Genomic DNA, 16,940 nt, shown 5'->3' on the forward strand with positions numbered 1-16,940 from the left:
CACACACACACACACACACACACACACACACACACACACACACACACAGAAGTCTTGCAGTATTGAAAGTTTTTTCTCCTTGGCAGAAAATTCCATCTAAACATATTGTCTTGTAGAAGAATCTCACAAAGTGGTGGTGACATTTCTTGCTGTGAGTGACCACTTGCTTGGACATTGCATTTGGGCATTGAGGAGCAGTGTAGAATTAATTTCAGCATTGTTGCATCAAAATTCTGTGTTTGCTGTCCTGAGAAGTAGCATGAAGATTAAATACATGTCAGTTAAAATTGCAAAACATCTTCCTTAGGGCTGACCAAATATATGCAGGATAGAGTTTTGTTTTGTTTTGTTTTGTTGAGCTACTAAAACCCTTAGACTAATTTCATATAAATAATGCTTTCAGTTAATTCTTTGGTAGTTAACTCTTGGAAGGAAATTTCCAATAGGAAGTGAATATATTAATAGAAGGGGTGATACATCCCAGATGCACTTCTGTTGCACAAATTCTAGTTGATCTTAATAATAAAATCCCAGAGACAGATATTGGGTTCAAGCTGAAGACCATAAAAGCAAAGCAATCAAGTCATTAGAGAGTTCTTACCTCTACCAAGGCTAAGACCAAAGAGGGGAAATCCTGTCCTCAGAGTGACTGCAGACTGCAATGCTCTCCACAGAACCTCAGATTGCCCTGAGACTGCACTGAGCTCCTGCCTTATATTCCACCCTAGTTCTGGGACTGAAGGCTGTCATCTCAAGTGCTCAGATCCGAGGTGTGAGCTCTGTTTCTCTTTTAGATTTATTCCATCTCATGTAATTCTGGGTGGCCTTGAATCTACAGAGATCCATCTTCCTCTTTCTCCTGAGTCCTGGGATTAAAGTTGCGCACCACAACTATTTAGCTTCTATGGCTAACTAGTGTGGCTGGCTTTGCATTCTGATCTTCAGTGACTTTATCAGATCATAAACAAAATATAACTACATCTCTCCCCCTCCCTTCACTCTCCTCCCCATTGATGGACATTGTGAGCAGAATGTGTTTGGAGCATCTAAAAGCAGAGTCTTTATGACCTTCAGAGAGAATCACCAATGTCTATAAAAATCATGGTGAGATTCAGCTTTTTACATTTTAGAAAATTATTATCATCCCCTGTCACATTAAGAAAACAAATTCAGATACAAAAAAAACATAATTTAAATGTTGGTATAGACCAATATATTCCGGTAGGTTAAGTGCTGGAACCAATAAGCCATAAATCTCAGATCTTCAAAGGTCAGCATCTCATGCTAGGCCTGTGTGCATGCCACTGGCCTGGCTCCTCTTCTGGCTGGCCCCCTCCAGTCAGTGACAAGGACACTGCTGTTCTCTATCATCATTCTCTGTCTCCTTAATCTACCCTATGACAACACATCATGGTTAATGTTGGCAACTTGACAGAATCCAGAATCTTGGAGCTAGACCTCTGGGCATACTTGTAAGATATTATTTTAAATACCTTAATTGAGATTGGAAGATCCACCCACTGCTATGAAATAATCCTTCTGCACACGGTAAATATATATTACTCTCACTGGTTAATGAAGAACTGAAGCTGGTATCCAGGTAGAAAGCATAAGCAGGACAGCCAAACAGAAATGCTGGGAGGAAGAGGGGAGAAGTCAGTGGAGCCTCCAGGAGACACAGAGGGAGCAATAAAAGCTGGAGAGCAGGTAGAACCATGAGCCATATGGTAATACACAGATCAACAGAAATGGCTTAAATTGTAAGAGCTAGTCATAAGCCTGAGCTATCGATTGAGCATTTGCAACTAATGTTAAGTCTCTGCATATGTGGTCCCCGGGAGAAGGGGAAAGGGACAAGATCTCCTGAGCAAATTGGGAGCACCGGAGGGGGTGGGAGAGGAGGAGTGGGGAAGGAATTAGGAGAAAGAGAAGAGGAGAAAAGCAGGGGGGAGGAGAACATGAGGGATCAGGAAGATCGAGTTGGGGAAAGCATAGAGAAGGAGAGCAAGAAAAGGGATAACTTAATAGAGGGAGCCATTACAGGTTTAAAGAGAAACCTGGCACTAGGGAAATGTCCAGAGATCCACAAGGATGACCTCAACGAACAACCTAAGCAATAATGGAGAGGCTACCTTAAAAGTCCTTCCCCTATAATGAGATTGATGACTTACCTTAAATGCCATCCTAGAGCCTTCATTCAGTAGCTGATGGAAGCAGAAGCAGAGATTCACAGCTAAGCACTGAACCAAGCTCCTGGAATCCAGTTGTAGAGAAGGAGGAGTGATGAGCAAAGAGGTCAAGACAAGGCTGGGAAAACCCACAGAAACAGCTCACAGACCCCAGTCTGACAGCTGGGGGGCCAGCATAGGACTAAACCAGGACCCCTGAACATGGGTGTCAGTTGGGAAGCCTGGGTAGTCTATGAAGCCTCTGGAAGTGGAACGTCAGTACCCCTAGTGCACGAATGGGCTTTGTGAGCCCATTACCTATGGAGGGATACTCTCTCATTCTAGATACATGGGGGAGGACCTAGGTCCTGCCACAAACGATGTGACAGATTTTGTGATCCCCCATGGAAGACCTCACCCTCCCTGGGGAGTGGATAGGGGATGGGATGGGAGTTGTTGAAGAGCATGAGAGGCAGGAGGGAGAGGAAACTGGGATTGGTATGTAAAAATAAGATTGTTTTTAATTTAAATAAATTTTAAAAAATACTAAGTCCAGATCTGGTTATTCAAGTGTGGCTGTTGGGATAGAAACTGTTGCCCTACAACACACCATGGATGGTACCATTCCCTGATGGGGCTCCTCGGACTGCATGAAAACAGGAAGAATGCATGTGATAGCCAGCATCTCTCCGTAGGTCCTTGTATTACAATCTGATCTCAAATGAGTCTCTGGCTCCCCTTTGCTAATAATACCTCAGAGCCGGCTCTTGTTTGTATAACTAGCAAAGGTGTCCCCAAACAGACGCCGTCTGCGGCATAATCATGAGCATGGCATTTTTGTACTTTTTCGAGATTATAACATAATCACATCATTTCGCCCCTGCCCTTCCCATCTTCCAAACCCTCCCAGATAGCCCCCACCTTGCTCTTTCTTTTTGTAAATCATGACCCTTTCCCTTTAATTATTGGTACATACATACATGTACATATATGTGTATGTATACATAACACATAAATACAACCTGCTTGTTCTGCGCATGTTACCTGAATGTGCATGTTTCAGGGATGCCTATTTGGTGTTGAGTAAACAACTGATGTGCTCTTTCCTGGGAATGACTGCTGCTCCTGCTCTGAGCATCCCTTAGCTGCCTGAGCGTGGTTTTGGCACTACACTTCAAAGTAAAGCCTACCACATCTCCTTTTGTGCCGTTACACCTCCTCATTGTCTCTGCTACTTATTTTTGGCCTATTACTTCTGCTTCGGACACGGTCATTTCCTCCTTTCTCTCTTTCAGGGTCCTCTATCTGCACCAGGAAGAGACAAGCCAGGCATCATTCTGCAGCTAGAAGCTGTGTGGCACCCACAGCGCTATTCCCAGTCTTGCCAAAGTCTCTACGCACATGTCAGCACAGACTAAGACCCTCTACAGACTGCTGTGTGGTCCAGGAGGAGGGAAGGGTTTATAGAAATGCAGCAAACAAATCCCCGAGGTGAGGAGGGTCGACGGTGTTCGCCCTGTGACAGTGAGAGCTAATACTTCTTACTGGAAATGTAAAACCTGGACTTAGGACAAAAGAGGTTAAAACCGTTATGACTCTGCCTCTTCCTCGGGTTCGCTGGCTGCATTGGTCCATAATGGGGGAGAAAGTAGAAGGCGGGGAACAGGGTTAGGATTGGCTGTGGGTAAGGCAGAGACAACCTTCTGAGAGACAGACTCCCGTGAATCAGCTCAACTTTATTCCAGAGTATAAGGAATATATAGGGTTGGGGAGCCTGGGAATAAACCCTAATTTGCATTAAGTGGCACACTCCTACCATAAGGGCCCTGGCCTCAGTTACCATATGTGGGGCAAGGGAGGCTCCTATCAGGAATCTGTGCCAAGGGTCAAGCTAAAAGTAAGTCAGGCATCTGGCTTGGAGACAGCTTTCAGACTGAGTCAGTCCCCTGGGCCCTTCTCCAGGGAAGGAGGGAGTCTCTATGTTGCTGAACTTTTGGGAAAAGCTGCCAGGCCATGACAGACCGCAGCCTCTGACCAGCCAGCAATGCCTCACAACAACCATAATATGAAGATAGCAGCAAAGATAAATATAAATAAAAATGTCAACCGAGGATGGGAATGGCTTAGCTGGTGTAGTGTTTCCCTTACAAACATGAAGGCAGAGGTTCAAACCCCAGAACCATGTGAAAAAGCCAGGCCTGGGGGTGCACGCTAGGAAAAGCTAAAGCCAGGTGATCCTTAAAGCTTGCGAGCCAGCCATCCTGGTCTAGTGGCTGAACCCCCAGAACGATAAAGGATCCTGTCCCAAAATTAGGATGGAAAGCCTCGTATCAAAAGTACAGTAGGTGATGGTCCTCTGAAATGACTCCTAAGTCATCCTCTGGTCTCTACAAGCATGTGCGTCATGGGTACACATACGTACACACCACACACACACACACCGCACACACACACACACACACACACACACACACACACACACCTTTTACATTACCCAGTAACAGTAACAAAGCATGGCTTGTTCAGAACAGGATAGGTAAGTATAATATGAAGTGATTGGGCTGTCAACCAAAGGAATAAAATGCCGTACAGAACTCTAGTGAGTTATATGCACTCAGTGTGTACACCATGTAGCCCAAAGTCCTCCTGACTGTACAGGCAGCTCCTTTTTTTCTATCTCTTCTGCCTCCCTTGCCTACTCTTCTTGTTTCCTGTCTTGCCCTTCCAGGCAAAGCACATTGCAGATTTTTCTGAGATCCTGCGACCTGGTCGGTGATCCTGTGAACCCTGACCATTCGCTGCCAATTGCTTGTTTGCATCAGCAAGCAGCAAAGCTGTCAGTGTTCAGACCGCTGCACTGATTTAGGAGCCAATGGAGTTCTGGACAAATATGTGTTGTTGACATGAGCTAACCGTGCCAAGGACCCCAGAACTTCATGCCCATGGAGGAACGCCAAAGCCACCACACCCCTACCCCAACCCCGACCCTGGAGGAGGGGGCATGAGGCTTGGAGTGATGCCAAAGCATTCTTCCAGGGACTAAGTGCAAATGTTGACATTGTATGCAGAGATATATACACCCCAACTTTCTCCCCACTGAATATTTATAGCCTGAAGACTGCTCCCCTACAGAGGTTGCTCCTACCAAATTTAGCTAACCTGTCTCCTTGATCCAACTATATACCATTAACTCTGCCGCATTGTATGTGATAACCACACCTCCTTGTTCAGTTGTATGTAGCGGCTTCACCTCTCTGAAACCCGCTCAACCGTATAATAAGCATGCTGAGCATCTGGGGTGCTGTGGTCTTTGTGTCTGCGGGCCCAGTCCACCTGATTCCCAAATTCCTGTACATTCACATCTCTCTCCGTGTTTCTCTTTTCTTCAATGCCTCGACATCAGTTGTGCTCATTTCTGGAGCCGCGCTGAGCATGTCAGCACAGAGGTGCAAGTCTTCCTATTTAGAGACTCGTCAGAGGTCACTAGTCGGAACGAAGGCAAAATTTACTTTCCTCTTCGCTAAGCTAGCCACAGAGAGAAAGGCAATGTCCACGATAATCCGGGCTATAAAGTGAACTGAAACCTACAAAGGAAAATAGCAAAAAAACAAAACAAAACAAAAACAAAAACAAAAAACAAAAAACTCAGTCCCAGAAGTAACTGTCACATGGCACTGTTTGATTGTATGGTCAAGACAAAAGCAAATGCTGCCTTCAGTCTGGCTGCAGTAAGCAAACCAACAGAATGCAGTTTGCAAGTAGAAAGTGGGCTGTCAGCATGATGAGGAAATCTTAAAGGAAGCAGGAGGGGTGGAAAGAGAAAGAGTAATGGAATGCATGGGAGGTGGAAGCAGAAGGGACAAGGAGGGGACCAGCAAGACAGGTCTTTCAAGGCATGAAATCTGAAATAGAGGCAATAAAGAAAACACAAGCCGAAGGAATTCTGGAAATGAAAAATCTGGGTAAATGGTCAGGAACTACGGATGCAAGCATCATCAACAGAATATAAGAGATGGAAGAGAGCATTTCAGGCACTGAAGATAACTTGGAAGAAATAGACTCATCAGTCAAAGAAAATTTTAAATGCAACACATCCTTAACACAAAACACGCAGGAAATCTTGGACACCATGAAAAGACCGAACCTAAGGATAATAGGGATAGAAGAAGGAGAAGTCCAACTCAAAGGCACAGAAAATATATTCAACAAAATCATGGAAGAAAACTTCCCCAACCTAAATAAAGACATCCCTGTGAAAATACAAGAGGCTTACAGAACACCAAATAGACTGGACCAAAAAAAAAAAGTCCCTTTATCACATAATAAAATAACAAGCTTACAAAATAAATAAAGAATATTAAGAGCTACAAAGGAGAAAGACCAGGTAACATATAAAGGCAGACCCATCAGAATTACACTTGACTTCTCAGAGGAAACAGTGAAAGCTAGAAGGTCCTGGTGAGAGGTTATGCAGCTACTAAGGGACCCTAGATGTCAGCCCAGACTAATTTACCCAGCAAAGCTTTCAGTAACCATAAATGGAGGAAACAAGATATTCCATGATAAAACCAAATTTAAACAATACCTATCCACAAATTCAGTCCTACAAAAAGTACAAGAAGGAAAAACACCAACCCAAGGAAATCACCTACATCCACAAGAACACGGGAAATAGATGAGTTTACAGCAGCAAACCCCAAAGAAGGGAACTGAAAACACAATGCCATCACCAACAACAAAAACAAAAATAGCAGGAACTAGCAATCTCTGGTCATTAATATTCATTAATATGAATGATCTCAATTCAACTATAAAAAGACACAGGTCAACAGATTGAATACGAAAACAGAATCCATCCTTCTGCTGCATACAAGAAGTACACCTCAAACTCAGAAAGAGAGTAAAGGGTTGGGAAAAATATCTCCAATCAAATGAACCTAAGAAGCAAGCTGGTGTAGCTATCCTCATACCTAACAAAACAGACTTCAAACTAAAATCAAGCAAAAAAGATAAAGAAAGGCATTTCATATCCATCACAGGAAAAAATCCAACGAGAGAAAATATCAATTCTGAACATTTATGCCCCAAACACAAGGGCTCCTGTATTTGTAAAAGAAACATCAATAAAGCTTAATTCACAAATTAAGCCCCACACACTAACAGTGGGAGACTGAAATACCCCACTCTCACCACTGGACAGGTCTACCAGACAGAAACTTAACAGAGAAATAAGGGAACTAACAGATGTTATGACTCAAACAGACTTAAGAGACATCTATAGAACATTTCACCCAAACACAAAAGAATATACTTTTCAGCACCTCGTGGAACCTTCTCAAAAATATCAACCACATATCTCGGTAACAAAGCAAACCTCAACAGATACAAAAAAAAAATTGGAATAAACTCCTGCACCCTATCAGATCACCACAGCTCAAAGCTAGAATTCAACAGCAACATTAATTTCAGAAAGCCCACAAACACTTGGAAATTGAACAATGATCAACTGAACGACCACTGGGTCAAGGAAGAAATAAAGAAAGAAATAACAGACTGTTGGGGAAGTCCTGTTATTTGCCTGTGCATTTGTCAATAAAGTACTGTCTGGCCAATAGAAAACCTAGATAGGAGGGGCTAGGAATCCAGGAGGATTCTGGGTAGGAGAAACACAAGAGAGTCGAGATGTAACCGCCATTGGGGTAGGCAGCTCGGAAACCTCTCCGGTAAGAGACATACTTAGATTAACAATTATGGGGTAAATACTTAAGTCAGAGCTAGCCAGTAAGAAAAAAGCAAGGCCAACAGCTTCATAATGAATATAGCCTCTTGTGTGTTTATTTGGGACTGATGCGGATCTAGAACCAGGCTGGCGCGGCAGAGCCCAGGCGACTGGCGGGGGATAAACCAAAGCAGCTAGCAAAGGAAAAGCTTCTCCTAACAGAATGGTGTCAGGATTGGGATCCTGAATTTCCACGCAAAATAACAAAAGCTTTAAAGGAATTTTAGAAACAGAAGAACGGAGAGAAGCACAGAATTTTGGTAGCAGCATTTTCTCAGTTGTGCTCTGTTTCGCTATCAACAAGCCGAGATTCACGTGGCTTGCTTACCGGAGTCTTCCTGACTCGGCATAAAAAAAAAAAAAAAACAGCAAGGTTGTTTTAAGAGACTCTGCTAACGATTGAAAAGTGTATACGTACAGCTGGAAGTGGCAGCTTTTGCTGGATGTCAGCATGGACTGAGGCAGTAAACTGGAGTCACGCTTATGCCCGCCATCTTGAAACGGCAGTTTAAAACAGCCGCGGTTTTACAGTTAAGACACGTGGCCAGAAAAACATAAAGATTTACAGTAAAGTCAGACTTGGATGAAGAAAATCTCTAAAGGTTTACAATGTGTTTAAAAATATACGTGAGATTGAGAGAGAAAATGAAACGGCAAAGTGGTAAATAAATGCAAAAGCTGGCATTGTGGTGGCGCACGCCCAGAGGCAGGCAGGTTTCCGAAGAGAAACCCTGTCTCAGAGAAAAATAAACAGAAGTGAAAGAAATAGAGTAATAATAAAAATAGATAAATAAATAAGCCACACAAAGATGGAAAATACACAGAGAGTCTGGATACTGTACACTATTGTGTTTTTCAGTTTTTTGCTTGCTCAGGAAGGAACTGCTGCTAAAGTACACTTGATTATAAATGCTGCTGAATTAATCCAACTTCTATCTTTTAAAAATGCCTTGACTTCAAAATTTAAGGGTAAGGATATGTTACTTGGAAAAGGAGTTTTTATTTATGTTTCTACAGAAAATGAAAAGCTAAGGATTCCTTCCAGGCTTTTGTGGTTTGATGAACCAAGACCCCCGGAAGCAGTGGACCAGGTGTTCCACCAATCGAAACAGCGAAGATGATGCAGTCTTACAGACCCGGATAATATGGACTTATACAGGTTTCTGAGTTTTGTCATGATCCCCATGGTATAAACAGCGCCCCCTTCCAGCAGGAAGCAGTTTGGAATGAGCGACGTCCCAATTCCCATCTTGTTTATAAATCTTTGTTTTCATTTAAATGGGATTGTTTATAATTGGCTAATGATCACAGCCAATCTTTTTAATGGTAAAAAGGGGAATTATGGTATGGGTATTGTTTTTCATTTATTGAGACAAAATCAAGGTCAATTTTATGATGCTTATATTTCTCCTCTTGATTAAGTATTGTGCTTATACTGATCTTTTAAAACATAATGCATAATTGAATACAGACTATAGATAGTTACTTATAATAGCTAGAATTTATAGTTAGGTAAGTTAGGTTTTCTAGATATATAGAGATAATATTTGAGACAGACAGATAGTCTTCAAACCTTTCAAAGACCTTCAGAAAATGGCATTTTAAAATGGTTTAGGGTTTTTCTTGACAATGAGAAATGTCTGCTCCTGGCAGCACCAATTACGTCTGAGAGGAAGATGGGCATCGAAGAAACTTGTTATGGAGTTTGCTTTCAACATGGCAAGATTAGCCATTTGGGCAAGAAACTGCTCTTGCCTGTACTGCTTGAATGTTGTTGTATAATCTGGACATGCAGGACCCACAGGAAAGTGACTGCTGAACTCAGTCTTACAGGGTTCCTGCTTCATGAAGAGTCTACGAGACTTTCTGCAGGACACAGAAAAATGACTGACAGACTGCTGATGCAGATGGACAGTTTTGAAATTTCCTGCTTTGCTGAGAAGTGTTCCAGACACATTGTGGCCTATGGGCTGAAGATGGATGCCCGGACAATACAGAGGAACTTTGGGTGACTGTCCAGATAGCAAGATGTCTCTGTCAATCCTAGTGTTTATATATTATCCTTCTGTGGTCTTTGATGGAGTTGAAGACAGATAGTTATAATTATAGTTTTCCTTAGTTATGATAAAAGAAAAGCTACATATAGGACTTTGTACTCACAAGGATGGGATGGATGATATTTTCTTTAAATCTTGCTAAATGTTGATAGACAAAATATTACAACTGTATTCTTACTTGATAACTGTTCTGTTATATATGATTTGACTATGTCAAAGTTAAGACCTTTCTTTTTGTTTAAACAGAAAAGAGGAGATGTTGGGGGAAGTCCTGTGCATTTGTCAATAAAGTACTGTTGAGCCTATAGGAAACCTAGATAGGAGGGACTAGGAGTCCAGGAGAACTCTGGGAAGGAGAAAGACAAGGGAGTCAACATGTGACACCATGGGGGTAGGACGCCGGGAACTATTCTCCGGTAAGAAACATACTTAGATTAACAATTATGAGGTAATTACTTAAGGCAGAGCTATCCAGTAAGAGACAAACAAGGCCAACAGCTTCATAATTAATATAGCCTCCTGTATGTTTATTTGGGACTCATGCGGATCTAGAACCAGGCTGGCGCGGCAGAGCCCAGGTGACTGACGGGATAAACCAAAGCGGCTAGCAAAAGAAAAAGATTCTCTTAACAACAGACTTCCTAAAATTTAATGAAAATGACCTCAGAGCATACCCACACTTATGGGACACAATGAAAGCAGTGCTGAGAGGAAAGTCCGTAGCACTAAGTGCCTTCATAAAGAAAAGAATCCCACACTAGTGAATTAACAGGACAACTGAAAGCTCTGGAAGGCAAAGAAGCAAACTCACCCTTCTCAATCCCTATTTCTCCCGTCCCCTGAAAGGTCAATGTTGAGTACAGTGACTTCCAGTCTTCACTCTGCTTATGATAGCATCCAGAGGTTTCTTCCTAACCCAACATCTGTTTCACACTAATTTAGGTCTAACCTGTGCTTAATTTTTATTTGCTTTCTTTTTTTTTTTTTTTTTTTTTTTGGTTTTACGAGACAGGGTTTCTCTGTATTGTTTTGGAGGCTGTCAGTCCAGCCCGGCCTCGAACTCACAGAGATCTGCCTGCCTCTGCCTCCCGAGTGCTGGGATTAAAGGTGTGCGCCACCACCGCCCGGCTAATTTTTATTTTCTAAATACAAACAGCCAAGGACGAATTTTTGAAAATGTTTTCATTCTAGTCACATTTCAGTTCTTACGTAACCTATACAGGCAGGCCCATGTGGACAGGAACACTCTTCATAAGGGGATTGTTGACTTAGTTACAAGAGAGGTACATGAGCCCAGGTGAACATGAGCATAGGATTATCAGCAGGGGATTTACACTTTTTGCTTGGAAAAAAAGAACTATCTGGATTAACTGCCCATATTAAAATAAAACTATACACATAACTCATTTTATAACATAATTTTTATTGGATATTTGGGAATTTCACACCATATACCCCAATCCAGCCCATTCCCAATTTCCTCCTTATCTGCATCTGCTTTAAGCTCGCTTGAAAACAGCATCTTCTAGTTGTTCTTCTCAAGCCCAATGTACACATGCAGTTTTAGACTACCCACCTTTCTGTAAGTTATGTTTGCAACACATTTAACTCATACGCGTGTGAATACATGAAGGTCATTAAGTTTCACACCAAGGAGACTGAAAAGATGTTTATTACATTTACTTATGGGAAATAAGTTCCAGTACTGTATAATCAGAGGGTAGATTATTTATCACTGTACATCATTTTTAAAAATCTCTTTAAAAAGTCTTGCAGGCACCCACAGCTAAGCACTGAGCCATACGCCTGGCATCCAGCCACAGAGAAGGAGGAGGGATGAGCAAAGGAGACAAGACCGTGCTGGAGAAACCCACAGAACCAGCTGACCTGACCTAGTGAGAGCACAGAGACTCTAGTCGTAAAGCTGGGGAACCAGCATGGGACTGAACCAAGCCCTCTGAATGTGGGTGCCAGCTAGGAGGCCTGGGCATTCTATGGACCCTCTAGCAGTGGAGCCAGTGTTTATTCCTACTGCACAAATGGACTTTGGGAGCCCATTCCCTATGAAGAGATACTATTTCAGCCCAGATACACAGAGGCGGGCCTAGGCCCTCCCCCAAATGATGTGACAGACACTGATGATCCCCTGTGGTCTAACTATCCTTGCGGAGTGGGTGGGGATGGGGTGGGGGTTCGCTGCGGGGGCATGAGAGGATGGGAGAGAGGGAAAAACTGGAGGATAGATATGTAAAATAAACTTATTTCTAAAATTAGAAATATCAAAAAAAATTGCATTCTGCTCCTGGTCTAGGTGAACACTTGCTTCCTTTGCCAAGGGTTGTTACCATGTAATCTACTTAAAAGTCAGGCTCAATACTCCCTTTGTATTTATTTCTCAAGCAGAGGAATGTCTTGAAACTCAGACATGTTACAATTTAATCTCTTCCAGGAAATTCTGGAGCAGGATCATATCTTGCCTCATAGAAACTAATCTGTTCTCATTAATAGCTTAAGGAGAAAATGAACTTCATCAATAAAAATTTATCAGTATTAACAATTTCAGTCCCCTCAATCTGACTGATATGCAGAGTCCTTCAAAGCACAAATTATCTTCCAAGAGTTCACTAAAGCTACTTCTCCGCGGGAAGATTTCAGAGTGGTAGTTTCTTTATTTTATGTGTAGTAGCGGTCTGCCTGCATGCACATTTGTGTAATACATGCTAGCCTGTTTGCCAGAGACTTGATAAGACAGGATGGGCTCCCTGGAACTACAGTTGCGAACAGTTGTGAGCCACCATGTCGGTGCTGGGAACTGAACATAGGTCATTTGGAAGAGCTGCCAGCGCTCTTAACAAGCAAGCTGTCTCCCCATCCATCACAGACGTTAATTTAAGAAATAGCACAGTCTACGTCAGAGAGGCATCAACAGGATGAGAAAAGGTCTCTCTTTGTCCTATTCATGCGTTTTTACTTAATGCAAACATCTAGAACAGATACTCACTACATAAGAAAAATATCCATGGGCCACGCTGCTACCATTTTTGATACATTCCGTTGATGCACATGCTCTACCTTAAAATTCTAATGAAATAGTTTCCAGTTTCAAAAATAAATGGCATTCCAATCCATGCTAAAGGGCATGTCACAGAATGAAATTTCATTCATGACATTTTAACCTTACACTAACACAGCCACAAACTAATATTTCCCCAGAGCAGCAGCAAGCAGAGGCTTCAGGAGCAACCTTAAAGGGAAGCTTGAGCCAGGCCATCATCAAGCTCTTCATGTCACATGCAACTCCCGACTCTACTCATCCAGAACAGTGGACACTGTGGTGTTGTTAAGCTCACTGCTCACAGACGCCGAGGTCAGCTGGATGCTCCTGTCTACGGTGGGGACTCTCCCACCAACAGTCTCCTCGGTGTTCCTCTTTGGCCTCAGCAAAATAATGAAGCACTTGGGAAGAAATATGCAGCCTAACAAGCCATAGCTGGATGCCAAAATGGCAAATATTTCCACGGCCACTTTGAATTTGCCTTTGGTGCTCAGGTAAGCAGGAACAAAAGAGATCCAGACAATGAAGAAGACCAGCATCGCAAAAGTGATGCATTTCCCTTCATAGTAGTTGTCTGGCAGCTGGCGAGCCACAAAGGTCGTTAGAAAACACAGCAAGGCCAAAAGGACATCAAACCCAAATATGGAGCACAGAAACTCTATAGAGCCTTCGTTGCACTCGAAGATGATCTTTACATTTTGAGTTTCAATGTTCTTGAACATCCTGGGAGGCTCCAACAGCAAGTAAGCCAAGCATATGCCAATCTCCCCTAAAACGCAGACCAGCACTATGAGTTTTCTAATAATGGGGTGCATGGATATTAGTCTAGTTTTGGATTTGGAGATCCTGTAGGCAAAAAAGAGTGAAATGGTCTTTCCGAGAACGGAAGACAGACATAGGCAGAATCCTAGCGCCAGAGTGACCTGGCGGGCCATGCAGGACCAGTTCACCGGCTTGCCTATGAAGAGCATGGATGAGAGCACTGTGATGACCAGAGACATCTGAATGAGGAAGCTCAGCTCCCGGTCATTGGCCTTCACCAAGGGAGTATGCCTGTAGATCACATACACCACAGTGACCGCCAAGACCACGAGTGCCCCAAAGATGGAGAGGATGACAAGGGTGAAGCCCAGGGCCTCCTCATAAGCCAGGAACTCCACCTCCTTGGGCACACACTTGCTCTTCTGTGCGTTGGACCAGTCATCTTCCCCACAGGCATCACATTCCCTTTGACCTATTGAGAAAGAGCAGAGTTGACCGCAAGGTCATCCAGTTGTCAATTCTAACTGTGAACAGTCCAGGACAGTTAAAGACTTGAGCAAGGTGTGTGTGTGTGTGTGTGTGTGTGTGTGTGTGTGTGTGTGTGTGTGTGTGTGTGTGATGAGATCTTAAAATTAGTAGTGGGAAGATAGCCTTGGTGCCCGCAGATGCTGTGACAGATTGAGACTTGTTTTCAATTTTAGGAATTGAGCATCTTCCCAATCCCAGCTTTCTTGAGTTGGCCTTTTCCAGTGATGTGCTCCTTTCTTTCTCCTATAACTATATATTGAGGAGAGAGGCATGGTTCCTTATTAACCCCAAAACTACCCATCAGCGAGGAAGTCACAGCTACTGAGGTGAGGCAGTCAAAAGGACTGGACACAGCTGGTTGAACCCCTCGTGTTTTCAGTCTCTCATTCAGTATCCCTTTGTGGAGGAGAATCATGTATGTACCACTCAAATGTCCCCAACTCCAGGTGCTCCTTTGAATGAGTGGTGAGGATGAGGGTAGGATGCAAAACAAAACCACCAACTCTGGTCCCTGAGGATAAGAAAACTGAGACTGGATTGATGGAGGCTCTAAGAGGGAGAACTGGTGAACAAGAAAAAGCTACTTGAGGTGGAGTTGTGGCCAAGGATGGAATGGGTCTACTCAACATTAATGTAAAGACCCAGGTAAAGACTGGGGTTTCCTTTCAGTCACTCTGGCTCCTGGTCTGGGCATCTCTGGATGGAATTCTGGGTGGAGACTGGGGACCTGTAGCCAGGGAGCTGTGCACATTACATGGTGCTTATTTTCTTTGCAGATCATTTTATCTTTTTACACGGTTACTCTTAAGGGACATGTGACAAGCCATTTTTGTTCCTTCAAGAACAGCAACAACAACGCAAAGTAGAAACATAAATAAGCCTGCTGCATCACACTTCAGAAAACCGAACTAAGTCAGCCCCAGAGAGCAGCGATTGAGCGAGCTGTTGCAGGCGTCCATGTAGCAGCAGCTGCTCAGTCCACGCGTGCTCTCCCTGCTTAGAACCTAAAGACAAGCGGGTGACTCTTCTCCAACTGCGGTTAGTCTTGAGACTATTTCAGACTATTAAGAGTTTTATGAATTTACTCATATTTCACACCTTATATATTTTGTTTGATGTTTCTTATGGACTTCATGATTGTCTGTCTTTCCCAGCTACAGGGGTTTCAGAAGTGAAAGACAATTTTATCCTCTATCCACCCTGCACAGAATGTTCAATGATTTGATAGACGTTAGTCATTTTTGCCGTACACTGCCTCCGTCTTTTGTAAGAAGCACTTCTAAGGACCTCTTTTGTCTGGAAATGTTTAATCTAGTCACTGTAGGACTGATGAGAAAGTGACAGCACCTACCTGGTTTCTCTGACACGTACCCATCAGCGCACGGGATGCAATCGAAGCAGCATATGGGTTGCCCCTGGCGAATCCCCTTCCGGGTCCCTGGACGACACACATCTGTGCAGACTGAGTAGGGAAGCTAGCAAAGACAAAGACAGTGGGTGGAACAAAGCCTTGAAACTTTTCCACTGGCGTAACTGAGAAAGTTCCCAACTGTGTTTCCCGGGAGCTGTGGGTCCTGTTTATCAAGGAGATGAACCCAGGATGGTGAGCGGAGATGGAAGACTAACATGACAATACGGGGAGCCTAGAAACAACTTCTGCTGAAGAACCATCCTGTGACTGACTCTGGAAATGCCACACTAACTCTAATGACGGTTCTTTGAGATCTTGGTGACCAAGACCGAGCTGGCATCACAGTCAGGACGATTGGCTAAGTCTGTTTCCGTTTTAGGAGAACTTAAAACTTCAATAATCATCCTGAAAACATGAAACACGTTTCCTCTCAGCAAACTCATTTCAACATAATATTAAAAGTAAACATATTTCCTAAGTGGTAGGAAAACAAAAAAAAAGTAAAAGTTCAAGGGAGGAAATTGGAAAGGTATAAAGAAATTGCAGAAAAGGGATAATCTAGGAATTTTTTTCTTGCTAAGTTGCGTTAGAAAGTTTTGTACTTGTCCCTTTCTCAGACAAGAATTTTACACTTGGAAATACAGAATAATAATGATATTTGCAGATAAATTTGTATTTTAATCTGGGGGTGTGAGGGTGTTTCTTTTTACTTAACTTTTTCATACAGTGTATTTCGGTGGTGTTTTACCCCCTTCTCAACTCTTCCCAGATCTATCCCCCTCCCTACCAACCTAACCTCATGTTTTTGTAAGAAAGCAAAAAATGAAAATCAAAACCAACAAAAATCAGTAAGACAGAACAAATTCCAAAACAAAATTTAGAAACCCCTCATCCAACTCTCTCTCTCTCTTTCTCTTTCTCTCTGTCACACACACACACACACTCTCTCACACTCTCTCTCATACACACACACACACACACACACACACACACACGTGTGCACCATGGAGTTCATCTTGTATTGGTCATTTACTTCAGTGACAATCCTCTGGAGAAAATTGATTTTCCTTTTGCCAGAATGTTTCAATTGAAAATAACATTTTGGTAAGGGATGGACATGATACCCACTTCCTCTCTCAGTTCTGGGATATCATTGGACTTAAACAGTTCCTATGAGTGG

At 42.9% G+C, this 16,940-nt stretch overlaps 1 protein-coding gene and 1 long non-coding RNA gene across 3 annotated transcripts in view; one reads left to right on the top strand and one right to left on the bottom strand.

Moving 5' to 3' along the window:
* The first annotated feature begins 7,852 nt into the window (after positions 1–7,852).
* On the top strand, positions 7,853–16,250 carry LOC121143149. Of its 2 annotated transcripts, XR_005880274.1 has the most exons (3): positions 14,672–14,994; positions 15,126–15,387; positions 15,504–16,250. It is a non-coding gene; the product is annotated as an uncharacterized LOC121143149 (long non-coding RNA). The 2 variants fall into 2 exon arrangements; XR_005880275.1 differs by lacking the exons at positions 14,672–14,994; positions 15,126–15,387 and adding an exon at positions 7,853–7,891.
* LOC121143148 (vomeronasal type-2 receptor 1) overlaps positions 12,264–16,940 on the bottom strand; it is a 33,910-nt gene continuing 29,233 nt past the window's right edge. Inside the window, exons 5-6 of the mRNA XM_040754346.1 lie at positions 15,701–15,824; positions 12,264–14,293 (exon numbers count right to left, since the gene is read on the bottom strand). Of these exons, the coding sequence (XP_040610280.1) occupies positions 13,311–14,293; positions 15,701–15,824 (1,107 nt within the window). The 3' untranslated portion in view covers positions 12,264–13,310. The remainder of the gene's footprint in view (positions 14,294–15,700; positions 15,825–16,940) is intronic.

The sequence above is a fragment of the Mesocricetus auratus genome, unplaced genomic scaffold, assembly GCF_017639785.1.
Source record: "Mesocricetus auratus isolate SY011 unplaced genomic scaffold, BCM_Maur_2.0 Super-Scaffold_100011, whole genome shotgun sequence".
Taxonomy (NCBI): Eukaryota; Metazoa; Chordata; class Mammalia; order Rodentia; family Cricetidae; genus Mesocricetus; species Mesocricetus auratus.